We start from the raw sequence: 21,305 nt of genomic DNA, 5'->3' as shown, positions 1-21,305 counted from the left end.
TTCCCCGGCCAGAAGCTTGTGGCCAGGCCCTCCCAAGCTGGATCCATCCTGGGTGCTGGGCAATGATCGGGGCAGGAAACGGCTTAAGATATTTTAAAAACTTTATTATTGGCCCGATGAGATTTGACACACATGCTGGGAGCTGTATGGAAATCAGCACTGATAAAAAATACAGCAATTATGACCCGTATTGAGAAAATAGACCGTGTAAGAAGAGCCTTTCTATTAAAAAAAGTTACCCAAGCCACAGCTCTGTCCTCATCCGCCMTCTGGAGCCGGGTCCTGTGGCACCATAGACCAAACCTGGGGTGTGGGGTGGGGAGCTGGGCCAGCACCTCTGGGTGCAGGGGGTGAACAAAGCCCCCTCTGGTGCAGGGAAGCAGAGATCAGGGGGGTAGGAGGGTGGGTGCTGCAGGAAGGGAATGCCAAGATCATCCCAGTCCTGCATGGGCAGCACCCCTGGGTGCTGCAYCCTGGGCCAGTGCAGGGGGTGAGGTGAAAGAGAAGGAAAAAAGCTTGGGAGAATTGGGGTGGAAGGGTTACCAGGCAATAAAATACTTAAATAAAGCACTAATTGCTTAGTAGGGAGGAGGAACCAGCAGTGGGGGGTACAGGGTGGCTGAAGGTGGGGTCCCCCAGGGCCTTGGCCCCCCACAACAGCCTCCTGAGCACCGAGGGCTCTCCAGCTGGAATGRAGCTGCAGGCTGGGCTGGCCATGGGAGTGGGAATGGGTGGGAGAAGGGTGGGTGGGTATGGGAACACCTCTGCCAGCACCGGGCCAGGACCCACTGCAGTGCCAGGCTGGGCTGGGGACAGGCTCATCCTGCGTGTCCTGGTGCCAGAGCTGTGTCCAGCCCAGGGTGGGATCATCCTGTGGCATGGAGCAAAACCCCTGGCACCAGCCCAGGGTGGGATCATCCTGTGGCATGGAGCAGAACCCCTGGCACCAGCCCAGGGTGGGATCATCCTGTGGCACGGAGCAGAACCCCTGGCACCAGCCCAGGGTGGGATCATCCTGTGGCATGGAGCAGAACCCCTGACACCAGCCCAGGGTGGGATCATCCTGTGGCATGGAGCAGAACCCCTGACACCAGCCCAGGGTGGGATCATCCTGTGGCATGGAGCAAAACCCCTGGCACCAGCCCTATCCCACTGTGGACATGTCCCTGCAGGGGACACCCAAGTGCCCTCACCCCTCTGCACAGGGCACCAGGACAGKGCTGAGGGGCTCAGTGGGGACATTTCTCACCTCAGGGTTTGGTCTATAGACCCCAAAAGGAACCAGCCCTGATTTCAAGGTTTCGCTCAGCTCCGCTTACTTCTATTTCCTTCCGGAAGCTGGAATTGCACAATTATCCTAAGCCTCGAATGAATTTAAAAAAACAAAAACAAAGAAAGAAACAAACGAACAAACAAAACAAAAAAAAAAAAAACGGAACAAAGAACCATGAGCGCGTCCCCCCTCCCCCCCAACTCGATATGTCTCTTTGGCAGCAATAACTTAAAATCGCGTCAATGTGGGTTCAGTCAACAGCAAGTTTTGGTTTTGGGGTGGGGTTGGGGYTTTTTAATCATTTTGTTTAAATACAAAAATAGTCAGGTTGGCGGGTCCCGGTGAGGGATATTCCCCCCAGAACCAGCCCTCCATGTGTCGCTCCCTGCTGCAGTGGGAAAAGGTCCCACCAGTCCTCAGGGTGCCCAGCTGGGACTGATCCCTGCAAACCAGGGCAGGGGAGCTCCAAAGCCATGGTGACCACTCYGGGGAGCCATTGGCATCCCTGGCACGGGGAGTGACATCCAGAGTGGCAGCAGCCAGTGAGCCCTGGTCAGGAATGTTGTGGAGTGCCTCTGGGGCAGCCATGGGGCAGCTGTGGGTCCGCTGTGGGACAGCTGTGGGGCAGCCAAGCTGCCACAAGGTGCAAGACAGCGCACGGTACAAGGAGGGGACAGCCGGGGGGCAGTGGGGCGTGGGGACAAAGTGTCCCGGGGAGCACATGGGGGGCAAGAAGCCAAGGGGGACTTCACTGGGGAGGACACTCCGCAAATGTTAGCAAGGTCAGGGCACTACCCTTGAAACGCTATAATTTATATATATATATGTATATATATATATATAAGTGTCTATTTTACACACACGCTCACAGCCACCCGCACACACGCACGGCCGTCACCGTCACCCACCGCCTGGCCCCGCGGGGGCCGTGCCGGCCCCGCTCCCACTCGCAGCAGCAAACGAGTTCCTTCCGAWAAAATCTGCCTAAAAAATCCCGAGCAGGGTCTGGGAGCTCAGGGGCGGCCCCCACGCCAGCCCCGCCGTCCTGCGCCACCCCGGTGCCCGGGGCGATGCCGGCTGCTCCCGGCGGGCTCACTCCCGGTCACCGTCTTCGCTGCTGCCTGCAACAAGCGGAGAGAGCCGTGAGAGGACACAGCCCCCCGCAGGACACCCGGTGACCGTCCTGCAGGGTGTCCCACCCCTCACAGAGCAGATGGCACTGGGACACGGCAGCTCCTGACAGGGATGGTCCTGGTCACCCACACGGAAACATCCCAAGGGGGACTCACCTCCTATGGAGTCCATGTCCGAGTCGGAGACGTGGGTGATGGAGAACCGGGACACCGGGGCRGGTGAGACCGTGAACCGGGAGAACTGGATAGGCAGCACCTGTTTCTGCGCCGGCACCAGGGCGGGCAGGGTGGGCACGGCCGCGGGGGGCTCCGCTGGTGTCGCCGGCAGCGAAGCCACCAGGGATGGCTTCACTGGCATCAGCGGGAAGTCATCGTCCCACTCAAAGCCACCGCCTGGGATACAGAGTGAGGGAGCTGAGCCCACTGTGAGGGTTCCACCATAACCTCTGACCCCTTTACCCCATAACCGGCCCCTCATCATCCCATCAGCGCTGTCCCCTTAACCCCATAACTTCCCCCCCACATCATCCCATAACCACTGCCTTCCCACCACTCCACAACCAGCAGCCCCATGACCTCCTGGTCTCTTACTCTCTTCCGAGGCGTTGCCATCCGAGGAGTCGTCAGAGGCTCCCAGCCTGTCCGTGGGGCTGGGGGGGCTGCCACTGGCAGGGGGCTGCCCCGAAGGCGAGGGGGGCTGCCCCGAAGGCGAGGTGGGCTGCCCCGAAGGCAGGGGGGGCTCCGGGAAGCTCTGCTCAGCCAGCTCCCGTGTGGGGCTTTCCTGAGGATGGGGAAACAGCAGGAAGGAACCTCACTGGGGGCACAGCTGGAAATGGCTCCCACCACCACAACGCTGTGGGGCCGTGCCCGGTGCCCGGCTCTGTACCCCCAGGACACCCACCTGGTCGAAGAGGTAGATGGTCACATCGTCATAGAAGGAGACGGCCTTTTTCTTGCGCTCCAGGTCCTCACAGAAGGACTCRGACAGCAGGCTGGGCATTTTGAGGAGGCTGCGCAGGTTCCGGCCGCTCTGGCTCTCGGCCACCACGATGGGCACAGCCGCCGGCTCCTCCTCGCTCTCCTCRCTCTGCTCCTGGATGTTGTAGCAGCGCAGCTCCTCATCCGACTCGTCGCTGTCCTCCGTGTCCTCCTCCTCCTCCTCCGGCTCCTCACGGCGCTCGGGGGCAGCCGGGGGTGGCGAGAGACCCGGGGGTGCTTCACCCCCTGGTAGCAATGTGCTGGGACCCCCTGGCGCATCGCCCACCGCAGTCCCCTCCAGGGGCAGCCCCAGGTCCCCGAGCCCCAGCGCGGGGGGCACAGTCTGTTTGTCCCCCACTGTGGCTCCCCCAAGTCCAGGGATGCCCTCAGGCACGCAGATCCCTCTGACAGCTGATGGYACCTCAGGGTTCATTGGCACCGGGGTCAAGAGGAAAGTCTTGGGGGTCACAGAGCCCGGGGGACAGGTGTCTGTGTCAGAGCGCGGGGGGCTGCCTGGCACCAGCCCCGTGCCAGCGGGGCTCTGCTCGGTGCCAGGCACCTGCTCTGGTGGGCTCCCAGCCTCTGTCCCCATCCAGTCCCCCTCCAAAGCCGCCGCCGCTGGCGCGGGCACTGCCACCATAGCGCCAGGCGCTGCCGGGGGGCTGCCGGGTGCCCCCGGCGGGTGCAGCGGGTCCTCCCCTCGCCCGGTGTCCTGCGCAGGGGAGCGGGAACCCTCCTCTGCCTCCGGGGTGCGGGACCCATCGCTGTCCCCCTCGTCCTTGTGGCCGCGCTCGGCCTCGGCGTCGCAGTCGGAGAAATAGGCAGAGTCGCGGTASGGGCTCTTCTCGGCCAGCCCGGGCAGCTCGGCCCCGGGGGCACTGGGCAGCCGCGTCTCAGGGGCCGGAGCTTCGCCCTCGGCCCCCGGCAGCCCTGGGGGCGGCTTCCCCAACTGGCTGAAGGCCTCGGGCTCCCGGGACTCGTGGGGCTCCTTAAGGACGAACTCGGGGGACTCGTTGTTCTCGGTGTCGTAGCCGCTGTCGAGGGCGCGGGCCTGGCCGGCGGGCACGAAGGCTCCGGGGCTGAGCACCTCGCAGGAGCTGGCCGTGGAGGGGATGTCCAGCGACTCCAGCGAGTCCGGCGTGCCCACCTGCTTCTGCAGGGACCTGAGCGCCGGGGCCGCCTCCGCCCGCTCCGCGTATTCCCCGGAGAAATCGGTGAACACGCCGGAGGTCAGCTCGGCCGTGTCCTCGTCGCTGCCCTCGTCCACGCTGGGGAAGCTGCTGCTGGAGMAGGTCTTGTCCGGCGTCCGGTCGGCGTCGCTGGCGGCACTGTCGGCCGCGGCCTTGGCGGGCACGGACGCGGGCGCCTCGGCGGGCTCCGCTGTGGGCTGGGCGCCGTCCGCGCCGGGCTCGCCGGGGGGGCCGGGGTTCGGGGCGGCGGTGCCAGCCATGGCGGGGCTGTCCTCCGCCGGGGCCGCGGCGGGCGGCAGCGGGCTGCCGGCAGGGCTTCCCCGGGCCGAGCTCTCCTCAGGGTGGGCATCGCGCGGGGCCCCCGGCGCAGGTGGCGGGGCCGCGGCGGGGCCCCAGGGCGCGGCGGGACTGCCCGCCAGCGTGCCGGGCTGCGCGGGGCCGCAGGGTGATGAGTCACGGCCGTGCCAGGCCTGCCGCCGCGGGGAGGGCGAGCGGCACGGGGAGGAGGAGCCGCCGGCCGTGCCGGGGGGCTGATCCTGCCGCGGGCGGAGGAAGTCGCGTCCCGGCGGGGACCCCCCGAGCTGGGGCTGGCCGCGGGGCACGGTGCCCAGCGGCTTGGCCATGAGCCCGCGGAAGGTGATCATGCGGCGGTAGCACCAGCTGTCGCCGGCCGGGGGCTCGCGGGGGCTGCCGCTGCCGATGTTGTTGTTGGAGGAGCTGTTGGAGGCCCAGGGATGGCGCTGAGGCGGGGGGCTGGCACCGGCCGGGTGGGGAGCGTCCTCGGGGGRGCTGTCCTCGCCCAGCTCCAGCGCCACGCAGTCCGGCGGGGCTCCGCTCGGCCCCGGGGCTCCCCCGTACCCCGGGGGGCTGTAGGCGCAGTTCCCCGACGGCGAGACGCCGAGCGGGTCGGCGAAGACAGCGGGCTGGAAGGCGGGCACGGGCCAGTCCTGTCCGCCCGGCTGCGGGGGCTCCTCCTCCAGCAGGTAGCCCTCGGCGCCGTGCCTGGGGGACGGCTCGTAGCCCCGCGGCTCCTGGCCCGGGCAGGGGTACGGGTAGTACTCGGCGCACTCCCAGGAGCCGTCGGCCGCCGGAGCGTGGCCCAGCAGCGGCTCCATGCTCAGGGACACGGTGGGGCTGCCGTCCGAGTCGTAGGTGCTGCCGCTGCGGCCGCCCTGGGCTCTCCAGCAAGCCGGGGCTCGCACGGCTCCCTGCTCGCCCGCCGGGCTGTAGGTGCACATGGCGTAGTCCAGCTCGGCGCTGCCCTCGCCGGGGCCCTCGATGCGGATGTAGTACTCGCTGCCCAGCGAGGGGCTGTGGGCACCCAGGATGGGCACCACGCCGGGCGCCGGCACCCCRGGGCAGCCGGACGCCTTGCACTCGTAGCAGGATGGGGACACMCCCAGGCTGAGCCCCGCCGTGGTGGCCGGGTAATAGAGGTCGTGGTAGCGGGCAGCGCTGGTGGGGCTCAGGGACCCCAGCGGAGCYTGGAAATGCTCGGTCTTGGTGTGCTCCCACTTGTACTCGAAGTTGAGGCCGTGGCTGGTCTCCATGACAGTGAGGATGTCGTCCCCGTCCGAGGGGAACCCGTCGGCTGAGAACTGCTCCAGCAGCGGAAAGGAGGAGAGCTCGGGGCCGTGGTGACTGCCGCTGGCGTTGCCGTTGGGTTTCATGGAGTTCCAGCGCTTCTCGAAGTCCTCCTCCGCCTCCGTGGCCCCCTTGGCGCACAGGTAGGACAGCAGCAGGTGCACCTCCTCGGCCGTGGGGCGCTGCTCAGGCTGCAGCCAGCAGAACTGCATCACCTCGTACCTGCCACGGGAGCAGCCAGCGTCAGCCCGGCCCCCCGCCCGCGCCGCGGGGCAGGGGAGGGGGCAGCTCGGGCTCCTCACCAGCGCTCCGACAGCGACAGCTTCAGCTGGGGCTTGGGCAGCTTCAGCTGCTGCTCCTTGATGGCGTAGGCCAGCACTTGGCGGTCRGAGTAGTGGTCATAGGGCTGGCTGCCCAGCTCAAACAGCTCCCAGATGGTGACGCCCAACGACCTGTGGGCACGGCAGGTCACCTCACCCTCACCCAGCTCCAGCCATCGACCCCAAAACCACCCCGATGCATCCCATGCATCCCCCTGTGCCCCCCGGGTCCGCTCACCAGACGTTGCTGGCCTTGGTCTGGTCCACCACCAGCAGGTTGCCGTGCACCTCATCGATGAGCTCGGGCGCGATCCAGCGCAGCGGCACCCACAGCTGGTCGGCCGTCACAAAGTAGTCGTCCTGCCAAGCGTGCAGGGTCAGTACGAGAAGAGAACGTCAATCCATGGCGTCAGGGACCGGCCGCGCCACGGCACCGCCACCCCCTGCCCTCCCCATCCTCCTTCACTGCCCCCATGTCCCTTATTGCCCCACRTCTGTCCCCAGACTACCCTACTCTCCTCCTGGCACCCAGTGTAGCTTGCTGCCTCCCCTCCTTTCCCTCTCTGCCCCTCTGCTCCCCTGTCTGAGCCCCTCCAGACCCCTCCCAGCCATCCCAGCTCTGGAGCAGGACAAACAGGCAGATAATGGGTGGGCAACCCCCGGCKGTGCTGGCAGCTGCCTGCAGGGACCTGTCCCTGGCAGAGGGGCACGTCCGGACCAGCCCAGGCAGTGTCACCCCACTGGGCGGGGACCGGGCTGCTCACGGGGGGAGAAAACCCTCTTTCATGCTTGGGGGGGGCCACGGCGGGTGGCACCAAGGGTCCCTCGCAGGGTGGTCTGAATCCCCCACACCCCAACAAACACAGGCGTGGCCCGACACGGCTGGGGAGGGGAAGATGTGTGCGGGAGGGCAGGGGGAAGGCTCCGTTCGGTCTGTGCCAGGGTGGGTGTACGTGGGGGTACCGCTGGGTCCCTGCGCCCGGCCCCCAGCCCCCTCCTCCCTCCAACCAGCCTTACTTTGTACTTGCAGTGCGAGAGCCCGTAGTCCCCGATCTTCACGGTGAGGTCGGCGGTGAGGAGGCAGTTCCGCAGGGCCAGGTCACTGCCAAACAAACCCGGAGCTGTCACCGGCACCAAAGGCTCGGGGGGCACCCACCGGGGACCCGGCTGGGGCTGAGTGCGGCGGCGGGACCGTTCCGTGCCGGGCTCCGGGACCGTTCCGTGCCGGGCTCCGGGGCCGTTCCCTTCCCGGCTGCGGGGCCGTTCCCTGCCCGGCCCGGGTGTGCCGATAACGCGGCTCCCAGTGCACAGCAGGAATGCCTGCGCAGCCCCAGCTGCGCCGCTGTCCGTCCGTCCATCCGTCACATGCCGAGCCAAGCAGAAGGCGGGTGTTCCCGGGCAACGTGAGCCCTGGCACGGGGCCGGGCTCCCGGGCAGCCGCTCCGGCTCTGGGCGGGTCATGGAGACGGCACAGGCGAGACCCCCGCTGCAGCAGGGACCACCAAGGCTGGGCTGCCCTAAGGGAGTCCCTCTCCCACCCTCGTGGGGACCCACCTGCAGAGCCAGCCTCGGGTGGGGACACTCCGGTGGCCCTCGATGGCAGCACACCCCCTCCTCAACAAAATCACTGATGCTGGAGTCTCCGTCTGCAACTCACTCAGCACCAGGATATTGTTGGGCAGGAGGAGCAGTGGTGGGGCAGGAGCTCTGGCACCTTGGGAACCGCCATCCAGACCCTGCACTCCTCCCCAGCTCCCCCCGGAGCCCCGGGCCACCATACCTGTGGATGTAGTTGTTCCTGTGCAGGTGCAGGACGCCGCAGGCCACCTCACACGCCATCCTCTGYAGGGTCAGCAGGTCCGGGGTCATGGCCTCGGCCCCTCGGCAGCTCCGTAGATACCCCTTCAGGTCACCCTGTGGGCAGTGCCACTGTCACCACTGTCACCATCCGTAGCACTGGGCCGCAGGGGGCACCGCGGGGAGCGGGGGGACAGGGACTCACCAGCGGGCAGAACTCCATCACCAGCAGGTACGGGGTGACCTCGGCACACTGGGCCAGGCACTGCAGCAGGTTGGTGTGCTGGAGGGCTCTGTGTGGGGCACAGCAACGGGGGCGTGTGGGCACCATCGCCCTGCCTGTGCTGGGACTGTGCTGGGAGGGTCGGTGGCAGCCCCCAGGAGCCACTGCCCTTCCTGTGCCAGGGGGATGGCAGCAGCCAGGAGCCATCGTCCTGCCCGCACAGGGGCTGACACAGGGGCTGCTCTGGGTACCAGCACGTCCCAGCGCCCGGGATGTGTCACAAAGGGACATTTGTTCAGCTGTGCTGGAGCAGGAGCAGCCCTGTGCCCCCCCTGGCCCAGCTCTGCCCATGATCTCACTGCTGCCCCATGCCACGGCCAGCAGCCCCACACAGCCCTGGTCCTGCGACAATGTCAGGATGGAGCTGTGCTGCCCAGAGCTCAGCCAGCACCTCCACGGGGCAGCCAAAGGTGGCACAGAGTGCCCCCATCCCACAGCACCCCCGCTCCCAGCCCCGTGGAGTGACCCCAGAKGTACCTGTAGGGCTGTGCTTCCTCCAGGAACTGCATCTGGTCCTGCACGCTGGCGCTCGCCTTCAGCTCCTTCACCACCACCTGGGTGCTGCTGATGCCCGAGTTCACCTCCCCCAGGAACACCTGGGGTGAGGGACAGGCTCGTCCCTCCATCCACACCCCGAACCCGCCTGGCACAGCGGGGGCCGCGCATCCCACCGGGGCAGGGTGTGCGGGGGTCCCTGCCCCTGCGCTCACCTTGCCGAACCAGCCATGCCCGATCTCCTTCAGGTAGAGCAGGCTCTGCCGCCCCAGGTCCGCCGACTTGAGGAGCTGCACTGTAACAGAGCCCATCCAKCTGCCCACGTGTCTCCCTGCCCACACATCCCCCTGCCCACCTGCCTGCGTTGCCCRCAAGTCGCAGCCGAGCCCTGCTGTCCTCACCGTGCCACCCAGTGCCAGTCCCTCTGCCACCCCAGGATGCCCCGCAGCATCCATCCCCAGGCACCCTGCATCCCAGGCATCCTCATCTCCAGGCATCCTCCCACGACCGGGGTACGTGGGGTATCGTTCCCCAAATGGGACGGCAGCGGAGCTGGCTTCCTGCCCCTTGTCCTCCGCAGGGTGTGCAGAGCCCAGCCCGGCACAGCGCTGGCATTTAGCCCTTGCCGGCCCCCCCGGCACAGTCCGGCCCCTCGGCAGCCCGTGCCAAGGGCAGGCAGCAATGGAGCCATTGTTGGCCCTCTCTGCCCTCCCCACTGTGGCCATTCTTTGGGCAGGGAGTGACACGGGCGGGAGGGGGCACAAGCAGGCGCCCCTCACATTCCTCTCCCACTCGTGGCCTTGTTTACATGGCACCAGGACTCGCGGATGGCACCGTTCGGGGTGCCCGTGTCCTGTCCCACCCCGGCACTGCTCCCCTGGGCTGGGACACACACAGGGCTGGGGACAGGGACAAGGGACACATGCACAGGGGGACCTTGCAGCACTCCCCAGGGACCTCGGCTGCCTGCCCTGAGTCAGGGCTCCACTGGAGCTGTCCCTTCACAGCAGGGAGACCCGGCATCCCCATCTCACCCCACACCGGTGATCAGAGACCCCCAGCCACGGCACACAGGGGTCCTGCCCCCGCCCTGGCTTACCTGAGCGCCCCGGCTGCTTGGCCATGGGCAGGGACACCTTGGTGAGGGGCAGCACATAGACCTCGGGGCCATGCTGGGGGGCAGGCGAGCCCTGGGCCGACAGCTCCGTCACGTAGTCGTCCCCCTCGGCGTTCTCAAACTCCTGCTCCGGGGATGCAGTGGGGGACACACGGAGCTGAGACAACTGACCCCGTGGGTTCTGTGCTGCTGGCAGTGCCCCACACACCCCTCTGCCCTGACGGGCTCATGGGGGCCCCCAAATCCCACCCTCCCTGCTCCCCCATCCCATTACCTGTCTGTGCCACCCCGGCAGTGCCCAGCTCCCAAAAGCCGCCCGGGCGAGCAGATAGGCCACGGTGAACATCTCGCCGTGCCCAGCTGTGCCTCATGGTGCTGCCCACACCAGCGGCACGGCGCCGTGTGCCATGTGCCACCGTGTGCCATACACCACGTCCTGCCGGACACCGGCCCGGCCGCGCGCCCCTAAATACCCAATGCGGGGGCACCGGGGATCGCTGCCCCCCCGGCACCGAGAGGTGCTCCGGCGGTGTGGGACGTTACACAACACCCGGCGTGTCCCCCCAGCCTGACCCCCTCCCGCCGCGGGCGCCACAAGCCTCCACAAAAATCTCAGCAATTAAGGAAAAAGCGTTTTCTCGGCACATTCTGTGCCTGTGAGGTCAGGGTGCCTCCCACCCTCGGGGGCGTGCGGGTGGGACCAGGCCCTTAACCGTGGCGTGGCCTGGCCCTGCACGGAGCTGGGAGCACGGATGGGTCAGGATGTGACCCCAATGATCCTGAATCCCGCAGATCTGTGGAGCTGGGATCCTGGATGAGCCAGAATACGATTCCCAGTGTGCTGAGCCCCTCTGTCCAAGCACTGCTATCCTGAGCCAGGACACATCCAACCCTGGTGCTGGGGCAGGGAATTGKGCACCCAGAACCTCTGGACAACTCCATCCCTCTCTGGGAAGAACCCCCCAACCCCTCAGCTCACCTTGAAGCCAATGTCCCCCTTCTTGCAGCACAGACAGGCCAACATGAGGAAGATGAAGGTGAAGAGCCCCGAGAAGGAAACGGCCACAACTGCCAGCGAGGAGGACCAGGAGAGCTCACTAAGGGGGGTGCCGTCTGTGGGGACACGAGGGGGTTAAGGAGGGGGCTGGGGGCACCAGGGAGGCATCAGCTTGTGCCATGGGGTCCTGCCTGGGTGGGGGTCTTGGGATGTGGGRGCACATCAGAGCTCACAGGGCTTTTGGCAKYSTGSCCCCTTTGRTGGGGAGCCCTGGAGGGACCCCCAGAGCCCAGGCAGGGCATGCATGAGGGGTGCATTGTCCCCATGGATGCAGGGGGACAATGACAGCCCATGGAGAGGGGCTGTGCCAACTCAGGGGCCCCAGGCTTCCCCACCCAGCCCTTGGATCTGCCCTCCTGTGGGTTTGTCCACAGCATGGTGACATCCCAAGGCACTGCCCCGTGGGAGCTGGAAGGATGGGAATGTGGTCACATGAGCCCCACACCAGGCCCTGGGCCACTGGGGTGGGACACTGTTCCTCTGGCTGGCACCGCATCGTCTGGGCACCAGCACATCCCAAATCCCAGCACACGCTGCCCCACGCCAGCCCTGCCGTGTCCATTGGGGTGGTGGGGCACATGGTGGCTCTGTGGCAGCAGTGGTGGCCGTGTGGCAGCGGTGGTGGCTGTGTGGCAGCAGTGGTGGCTGTGGTGGCAGCGGTGGTGGCAGTGGTGGCAGCGGTGGTGGCAGTGGTGGTGGCTGTGTGGCAGCAGTGGTGGCTGTGTGGCAGCAGTGGTGGCTGTGGTGGCAGCGGTGGTGGCTGTGTGGCAGCAGTGGTGGCCATGGTGACTGTGTGGCAGCGGTGGTGGCTGTGGTGGCAGCGGTGGTGGCAGTGTGGCAGCGGCGGTGGCCATGTCGCAGCTGGCCGTCCCCAGCAGGCCCCGCTGCCAGCTGCAGCTGCCACATTACTATTCCGCCCGGAGCCTGCCCAAACAACCGGCGCCGTTGTGGTGGAGGCAGCCGGAAGGTCGCGGCGCTGCCAGCGGAGCCGCTCACCGGAGACCCCCAGAGCCCCGCGGTGCCCGGCTGGGACAGGTGCCCTGCACAGAGTCCCACGGGTGCCACGGTCCCTCCCTGGGTCACAGAACCGGGGMCGRGCCCCTCCGGGATGCGCACACGCRGCTCCAGCGCCCGAACCGTGGAGCRTCCCCGTCCCTATGCCCTGCCCGGCTCGGAGCTCCASCGCCGGCTCCGCGTGTCCTTGAGAGCAGCCCCTGAAGGGCACCGGGGGCTGCGGGAGGTTCTGCTGCCCCAGTGGGCACCAGCAGCACCCGCTGCTCCCTGGCACTGCCCGGCTCCACATGGGGTGRGCGCAGGGCACCCCCGCTCCCGGCACGGCACACACCACACGGCCCCAGCCGTGCCAGGAGCAGGGAAGGAGCTCCAGAGCCATCTTCTGAGGCTCGGGATGCAAAGCTGAACCTGGCAGGAGCGGGGGGCGGCGTGCCCCCCCCTTCCCGCTGGTTTCCATGGTGAACACACTTTGTACCGCCAACGTCACCATTTTCCCTGGATAGTGGGACAGCAAAAGAGAAAATGACTCACTGAAAAGAGCCTTTGAACGGTGACGGGGAGCGGAGCACGGGGACAGGAGCCTGTCCGAGGGGACCGTCAGCTGAGCCGCTCCTCGGCTCGGGAACGGCAGCTTCCCAAAGAGGACAACGGCCCTCTGAGACCCAGCTGCTCCTGCCTCAGTTTCCCCAYCTGCACAACCTGAGAGCCAGACCGGGCAGGGGCACCAGCCCTGCCGTGACCCATTGGCACCGTCCCTCCCTGCTGTACCCACAGCAACAGCACTGGGTGCAGTGATTGGAAATGTGGCGTCATCTCATAATTTAGCATTATCCCAAAACCAGGTCAGATGCACCTGCAGCGGTGGCTGCCTGAGCCCTGGAGTGCMGGGAGCACCAGGACACGAGGGACAGACACCAGGGCTGGCTGAGTGCAGCCTGAAGTACCCTCAAGAGAAACCAGGACCCCCAGCACATGCTGCCCTCCAGCTCCAGGCTCTGCCTCCTGCTCTCCCAGCAGAAACGAGGTTCCCTGGCATGGAAGCCACGGAAGCCATGCCCTCCCCTGGCCTTCCTGGCCACAGGGGTCAGATGAGAATGGCCAGCTCAGTGCATCCCCCAGAACTGCTGCATCACTCGCAGCCCCCGGCACCCAGGGCCACCCAGCACCCAGCCAGCTCAGGGATCGCCCACCTCAGCCGGCCAGCCCAGCGGGAGGGGACTGGTGACAGCAGAGAGGCCACAGCTCCAGGGCCACCTGCCCCAGCCTCACACTCAGCCCTGGCGGACGGGAGAAGGGCAGCGGAGGAAGGGCGGTGGACCGCCGGGTGCAGTGGGATGGCAGCGGGGTGCAGCGGGGTGGAATGGCGTGCAGCGGGGTACAATGGGGTGCAGCGGGGTGCAGTGGGGTGGAATGGCGTGCAGCGGGATGCAGTAGGGTGCAGCGGGGTGCAGTGGGGTGTAACAGGATGCAGTGGGGTGCAATGGGGTCGCCCTCCCACCCCACGGAAGCCACCGCGCCCCCGCAGCGGGCACAGCCCCGCCCGCGCTGCTCCCCCCGCCCCGCCTGTTGCATCGCCCACCCAGCGCAGGTCGCGGCCCCACCGCCGGCTCCGGGCGGGGACAGGGACGGGGACAGGGACGGGGACAGGCCGGAGTGTCCCGCTGTGCCGCCGCTCCTGCTCCCGCCCGGAGCGTGCCCGTTTTTCCCCGCGGCCGGTGCTGACTCACGTCCCCGGGGCGGCCGCGGCCGCCGGACCGGCCATGGCCCCGCTGCCTCCGGCCGCCGGCGGGGCGATGCTGCGGCCGCCCGGCGATCCCGGCGATCCCGGCCGAGCCCGCCCGGCCAGCGGCGGCTGACGTGTGCGGAAGGGCCGAGCCGGGGTTCCCGCAGAGCCGGCGGCGGCTCGGGGCTGGCAGCCGGGGCGAGGCCACGGGCACAGGCACTGCCCCGGGCTCCGGGACACCGGGCACACCCGGACCCTGCTGCCACCCGGCCACTCTCCGCAGGACCTGCTGCAAGACAGCCTGTACCTCAATTTCCCCGCTGGTAATTCCCAGATGCCCTGGGAGGGCTCACAGGGTCATCCAGGAGGGGATGGATGCTCCTGCACCTTGGGAGCGTGGTCCAYATATCCCCCCTGCCCCCTCGCCGGCATGCCAGCCTGGGAAATGCCAGGTTCTACCGGGAGAGGCTGGATTTGGGCAGGGAGAAGGGCAGGATATGGGCACGGAGCAAMGCAGGACTGGGGCAGGRAATGGGRCAGGACTGGRGCAGGGAATGGGGCAGGACTGGGGYAGGGAATGGGGGAGGATTTAGCCYGGGAGCAGGGCAGGATTTGGACAGGGAGCAAGGCAAGATTGGGACAGAGAGCAGAGCAGGATTGGAGCAGGATTCGGGTGGGATTTGGGCAGGATCAAACACTCACGGCCCTTGGCCCCTCCGGCCACAGGCTGCTCSCTCCCAGCCCCATCCCCTCTCCCGGTGCAGCCCTGGCATCACGTTAATCCTGTGCCCATGGGCAGCTTCCAGRGAAGCAATTTCACAGCCCGCAGGACGCGCTCTCTGCTCGCCCACACGCACCCAGGCGGCACAAAACCCCCGCTGCCATTTGGGGTGTGAGAGCAGAGCCTGGGGACTGCGCGGCTCCAGGGGAAACTGAGGCACCAGAAGAACCTGAGCCTGGATCCCTCTGCCGTGGAAGCAGCCACGGAGCAGGGTTGGGGCTGGCACGGAGCCTGGCACGGAGCCGGTACCCACAGCATCCTCCCCTGGGATGCCACAGGATCCAGACATCCCTGGCACTGGTACCCAGAGCATCCTCCACCTGCAGCGGGATCCAGGCATCCCCTCACCAAAAACAGGGAGCATCACCCCTCATCCCCAGTGCTGGAACCTTTTTCCATTTTTCCAGCAGGAAGAGCTGGAGCCATTGGGGCAGCCTCTCTGGTGATTAATAGATCAGTTAATTGTGCATGCCAGGCACGCCTGCCTAATCCCTTCTCCTTCTGTATCCTTTAACGTGGCGTATTTCACCAAAAGGACTGAATCTGCCCTTTAATTCTGGTTTTACCATCTCGGGCTGAAACAGCAGGAGAAAAAAAAAGGTGGAAAATAACAGAAAATCATCCATCATTTTCTAAAGCAATGAAATAAAAACAAGGACTGTGCTAGGGACAGGCCAGGCCCCAGCGTTGCCGCGCACACACCACGCGTGTCAGCCTGATTAGGGACAAAAAATCAAATTCCCCCATGAAAGCCCGCCCTGATGCAGAGCCAGGAGCTGAAAATTCCCTGTTTCCACAGAAAATAATAATAATATTATTACGATAATATAATTATTATAATGTAATTCTAGTAATACTTTATATTATAATAATATACTGTAATAATATACTATTATTATATATAACATACTAGAATCCTGTATGGAATTATATATGGAATTGTATATAGAATTATATTTTATAGATAATATAATATTTTTGATATTTAATGATATAGTTTAGCTGGATTATAGAATTATTCGATTATTATATTTATATATTTATATATTTATATATTTATATATTTATATGTTTATATGTTTATATGTTTATATGTTTTTAGACTGTTTGATTATTTTATTTATAATAATTTATAGTAGTATTAGATTTATAATAATACTAGCTTTATAATAATAATAATAGATTTATAATAATACATTAGAATAGATTAGATTTATAATAATACATTGCAATTTTTAAAAATAATACAAAAGACATGCAAAGCAAGCTCAAATTGATTATTTAAACCAAATTCTCCTGCTGGGTGTTTTGAATGAGCACTGAGTGGGGGCTGTGAGGTCCATCCCACACTGTCCAGGCAAAGGACAGGGAGGGAACTCGGTGTCTGGGGGGAGTGTCCAGTGCTCCTGTGACAGGGATCCCTCCATGGACCCCGGGAACAACAGGGAAGGGGCAGTGCCAGGGGCAGTGCCAGGCCAGGGACAGTGACAGATCAAGAGCAGTGCCACACCAGGGGCAGTGACAGACCAGGGACTGTGCCACAGCAGGGACAGTGCCAGGGACAGTGCCAGACCAGGGACAGTGTCACACCAGGGCCAGTGACAGACCAGGGGCAGTGCCACACCAGGGGCAGTGTCACACCAGGGTCAGTGACACACCAGGGTCGGTGGCAGATCAGGGGCAGTGCCACACCAGGGACAGTGCCACACCAGGGACAGTGCCACACCAGGGGCAGTGCCAGGCACCTGGCATCGCGGTGCTGCCACYAACAGCGCGTGGCACCGGCCACGCCGAGGCTCTCGCAGCCACCAGAGCAGCGTTTACGTAACAGCGGGAGAGGCAGCGCGAGCGGGGCGGCCTATTTATATCCAAAATGCTCGGTGCTGTTACGAAACCAGGAGCTGCTCCCTATGGGACAGCAGGAACTCAGCCTCGGGGTCTGGCTCTGCCCCCCGGTACAGCCCCAAAAGCTGGCACAGCCCAGATCCCACTAGGGATGCTCAGGGCACAGAGCTGGGCGATGCCTGGCACCTCCCTGCCCGATGTCCACCCCCAGGTCAGTCCATGGTGCCCAAATCACCCGTCACCCACAGGCACGGGAACACACAGAGGGGCAACTGGAAAATCCTCTCCTTTGCCACAGCAAGGATGGCTGAGGGTGGGCACAGGGCACAGGTGAGCAGCACACAGACACAGAGGGATTTAGGAAAGATGAAGGGCCGTGGTGGCCTGGCAGTGGGACAGCCTGGCACGGCTGGGACAGGGGCCTGGSAGCTCGTGGATCCCCGGCCCAGCCAGGCGGGCAGTGCTGTTCCACTTACTGCGTTTGCCTACACTGGAATTTTCCYTTGCTCCAGTAATTAAAACAAACGGCATTAACCCCACTGCTGGCACCAGGCTGCAGGGAGGACGGGGCTGGCAAAGGTGAAGGGATGGCAATCGGGATCCCCCAACAGTCCGGGYTCTGTGGGAAATCCTGGACCTGCTCTCGTTCCTCCAGCGCTCAGCCCTCCCAAACTAAACCCACCATCCCATCCTCCCTGTCCTTTGGCCGGTTCTGAGCTCCACCATGAGCCTGGCACCAGCTCGGGGGCACCCCAGGATGTTCTGTGCCCCCTCAGTATCCCCAGCCATCGGGGCCTGGAGCGGCTCTCAGAGCTTGGCCAATGGCAACAATGGCAGTGGCTGCCCTGAGACGGCTGCGCCACGCTCCGATGGTGCTTCCYGGGCTGTCAGGGGGATTAATGCCCACAGAAGATTTATTTTCCTGCCAGCAGGCACGCTGAGTCAGCACAGAACGGCTCCTCTCCGTGTCAGTCCTGTCACCSTCCAGCCCCGCCACACCGCCCCGCAGGGTCCCTGTGGCTCAGCCCACACCTGGGAGCCAATTCCCACTGGGGATGTGAGGGGCGTTTGTGGGGCAGGAGAGCGTCTGGAGCCAAGTCCAGACCTGGAGCAGCATCAACATCCCTGCATCCCTGAATTCCTGCATCCCTGCATCTTCACAGCCCTCCATCCCACCATCACACTATCCCACCACCCCTGCATCCCTGCATTCCTGCATCCTTGCATCCCTGCATCCGTGCATCCCACCATCCCTGCATCCCACCATCGCTGCATCCATGCATCCCTGCATCTGTGCATCCCTGCATCCCTGAATTCCTGCATCCCTGCATCCCACCCTCCCACCATCCTCGCATCCCACAATCCCTGCATCCCTGAATTCCTGCATCCGTGCATCCCTGCATCCCTGCATCCCTGAATTCCTGCATCCCTGAATTCCTGCATCCCACCATCCCTGCATCCCTGCATCCCTGTATCCCAGGGGGTATGGATATCTGGGCAGTGGGTCCCAGCACCTCCTGCCAGATCGGTGCAGCACAGGGTGGGAACAGGCTCAGCCATGGCATCAGAGCAGCCCAATTGCCCCTTTGACCCAAATCCTGGGATTTTCCAGCTCAGCAGCGGGATGGCGAGCGGGTGACGTCACACCAAGGAAAACCTGCGATGCTGCCGGRCTACGGGCACTCAGGACAGGGGAAGCCCCCACTAAACACAGAGCCCAGATGGATGTGCACCCCTTGGTTTAACCCACACCGGGCACCACCCTGGCAGTGCCATTSCTGCCCCGCGTCCCCCGGTGTCACCAGCGTGCCAAGGCTCAGCTCCAGGCGCACGGCACGGGGGCAGCGGAGCAGTGCTCCGGCTGGGAGGGCAGAGCCACGGGATGCCCTGGCACAGACTGTCCCAGGCAGGGCCGGGAGTGCCGGGCAGGGAGCCCGTGAGTCACAGCCCCGCTCCCCCCGGCAGCGCAGGGCCCTTTCAACCCCGGCATATTAATTTCTCCTAATTGGCTTTGACAGGGATCCGTGTCAACGTTCCAGAACGCACCCGCCCGTGTGCGTGGGACGGGAGGGAGGGAGGAGGGGAGAAGAGGGGACCAAAGTGGCACCCTCAGGGAACGGGATCCTGGCTCYGTCCCCTCAGTGAGCCAAGGGCTGCCCTGCTGTGCTGTGCCGATGTCATTCCCTGTGCCGGGACAGGGGAATTGCCACATGCCACCCCGCCGCTGCCTGCCCGGCACCCCTGTGGGCACCAGGAGCCACCCCTGCTGCCCATCAGCCTGGACAGCATCCCCCCACGTGGCAAGACAGAACATTGGGCACGGTGCTGCCACCACTGTCACCTGCCAGCCAAGGAGCTCCTGCTGTCCTGCCCCAAACCCCCTCTCTGTGTCCAGTCCCAACAGCAATTTCCCCCTGTACAGCCGGGTTGGTGCCAGGGTTGGGRGGATCCCCCACCTTCCCTTTGCCTCGACTCCCAGGGCAAGGATTGGGCACCCAATTGCCACGGGAAGCCCAGGAGATCCAGGGCACGCTTTGGGATGGGCAGAGTGCCGGGGGGCTCTGGGGTTTTGTTGGGAGCATCGCCAGCCCTGGCCCATGGATGGGTGAAGCAAAATGGGAACCACGAGGCTGCAGAGCTGAGACCCTTCCCCAGAGCCCCCAGAACCTGCAGGGAATGAGCCCCTGGCAGAGCTGGCACAGCCTGACCCCGGTGAATGAGACAAGCCAAAAACAGCAGGTGAGGCCACAACACGGGCAGCTGCACTGGCACACCTCTGCTCCAGGTGACACTGCTGTCACTGYTCCATGCCACCAGGCCAGCTATGGCCCAGCTTCAACAGCACGGACTTCCAACTGTGCATTTCCAGGGAATGCGGGGCCAGGGGGAAATGCTCCCCTCGGCAGAACCAGAGCCCCTGGGCCCTCCCTGTCCTGTCCCGCCTGTGGTGCCATCATGCCCTACAAAYAGCTTCCCTCTCTTCCTCACTGGCACGAGCCAACCGCTGGGAGCCAGGCTGGCACAGGCAGCCACGATGCCACACAGGCAGGAGCTGCTGCCACATGGACCAAATCCACAAAGCCGTGAAATCCAGAATCTGGTTTGTTCCCCCCTTTAATTCCTCTCCAGGAGCTGGTGGGTGGCAGCTGCACGGCAGCGCCGAGCCCTGGGCCTGACAGGCAGGGATRGAAACAGTGCACAAGGGTTTGGGAAACCAAACCTGCCTTGAGAATGCCCAGGCTGGCAGGATTCGCGCGGAGCGGGAGCCACACCAAAAACCAAAGCAAAATCCCCTCAAGGGCTGAGCCGGGCAAATGGCTCCGTCCCGGCGCTGCCGCATTTTGGATGCAAATAATGAGATTTTAGAAGCAAATAACGAGCGGCTGGGGACAAAGTCCCCGTTCGGTGACTCCTGGTGCGGCTCATTTCCAAATCCCCCCACGGATTCCGACCGTGCGCAGCCAGGGGAGCGGGAGCAGCGGAGAAAGGAGGGACCGCGAAGGCGGCGGGGAGGGATGGGGGAGCCCGGCACCGACACCCGGAGCCTCCGGCACCACCRGCCCGGCACGGGCACCGTTTCGCTGCCTTCGGGGCGCCGGAGGAGCTGCCGGGATCGGCGGGAGCCGCGGCACCGCCGCTCGGCTGCCGGACCCGACACGCGTTATCCCGGGCTGGTAAACAAAGGGCCGGCGCCGAGCGCCCTCCGTGCCCGCCGGACGCTCCCGCGAGGGGTCCCGGTGGCCGTGCCGTGCCAGCCCCGCACCGGGAGGGACGCGGGGCGGCTGCGAGGGGCGGCGGCGAGGGGCGGCTGCGGCGGCCGCAGCCCCAAACAGCACCGCAGTCGCCAGCCCCGCGCTGCTCCGCGGCTGCAGCATCTTCCTGCAGCTGCGCCGCGGCCGGAACACGCCGCTTACATAACGCCTGCCCCCCAAAACGCCGCTGCCGTGCCCCGGCACCCCACCGAGCCCCGCCGGCTCCCCCAGCCCGAGCGGGGACCCCCAGCCCCCGGCTCCACGGCCGCCGCGTGTCCCAGGCTGTGGGGGCTCAKCCCCGGCTCCGTCTTCCTCCCTCTCACCATCACCATCACCATCCTCCCTGTTGTTATTATTCCGTTTCAAWCCCGGAGATGCCTTCAGAGGCAGCGCAGCCCCGGGATTCCTCCGCGCTCCAGCCCGCGGAACAAAATGCCGCCCGGTTGCGGCAGCGATGCCACCACACCGCGATGTGCCACCACACCGCCACACCGGGATGTGCCACCGCCACACTGGGGTGTCCCACCGCCACCCGGGGTGTCCCAGCACCACACCGGGGTGTCCCAGCACCACACCGGGGTGTCCCACCGCCACCCGGGGTGTCCCAGAACCACACCGGGGTGTCCCAGCACCACACCGGGTGTCACACCGCCACACCAGCTCGGCTCCGGCTGGCAGAGCCGTACAATGACATTCCCGGTGATGAGGGCGAGGGGATGCTCCGCTGCCGGCGCAGCGCGATGCGGGGATGCTCGTTCCCGGTGCAGGGATGCCCGTCTCCGGTGCACCGGGAGGGCAGCGCGGGCGGCCGGTGCGGGGCTGAGCCGAGCCGAGCCGAGCCGAGCCGGGCACTCGAGGCGCGAAGGAGGGGGCGCGGGTCCGTTCGCCCCGGGGCTGCGGCACTTACCGGGGTCGAAGTGGGAGCTGAAGGCGAGGCTGGGGCTGAGGAAGGCGGCCGCCATG

General features: G+C 65.0%; 1 protein-coding gene across 4 annotated transcripts; it reads right to left on the bottom strand.

Annotated features, from left to right (window-relative positions):
* Nucleotides 1–262: 262 nt before the first annotated feature.
* AATK (apoptosis associated tyrosine kinase) lies at nucleotides 263–21,294 on the bottom strand. Of its 4 annotated transcripts, none has more exons than XM_057383231.1 (14): nucleotides 21,250–21,294; nucleotides 11,150–11,283; nucleotides 10,153–10,294; nucleotides 9,269–9,348; nucleotides 9,036–9,154; nucleotides 8,481–8,568; nucleotides 8,259–8,392; nucleotides 7,496–7,580; nucleotides 6,717–6,838; nucleotides 6,461–6,610; nucleotides 3,308–6,380; nucleotides 2,998–3,187; nucleotides 2,563–2,799; nucleotides 263–2,394 (listed from the first exon to the last, which is right to left on the bottom strand). In XM_057383231.1, the coding sequence occupies exons 2-14, from the start codon at nucleotides 11,192–11,194 to the stop codon at nucleotides 2,366–2,368; spliced, it is 4,494 nt and encodes a 1,497-aa protein (XP_057239214.1). In that variant the 5' UTR covers nucleotides 11,195–11,283; nucleotides 21,250–21,294; the 3' UTR covers nucleotides 263–2,365. The 4 variants fall into 4 exon arrangements, with proteins under 4 accessions (XP_057239214.1, XP_057239213.1, XP_057239212.1 ...); XM_057383230.1 differs by lacking the exon at nucleotides 21,250–21,294 and adding an exon at nucleotides 13,969–14,052; XM_057383229.1 differs by lacking the exon at nucleotides 21,250–21,294 and adding an exon at nucleotides 13,821–13,956.
* Nucleotides 21,295–21,305: the final 11 nt, after the last annotated feature.

This window comes from Malurus melanocephalus, unplaced genomic scaffold (assembly GCF_030028575.1).
Source record: "Malurus melanocephalus ecotype Western Australia unplaced genomic scaffold, MMel_1.1 scaffold_616, whole genome shotgun sequence".
Taxonomy (NCBI): Eukaryota; Metazoa; Chordata; class Aves; order Passeriformes; family Maluridae; genus Malurus; species Malurus melanocephalus.
This window is presented reverse-complemented; position numbering and strand designations above follow the sequence as displayed.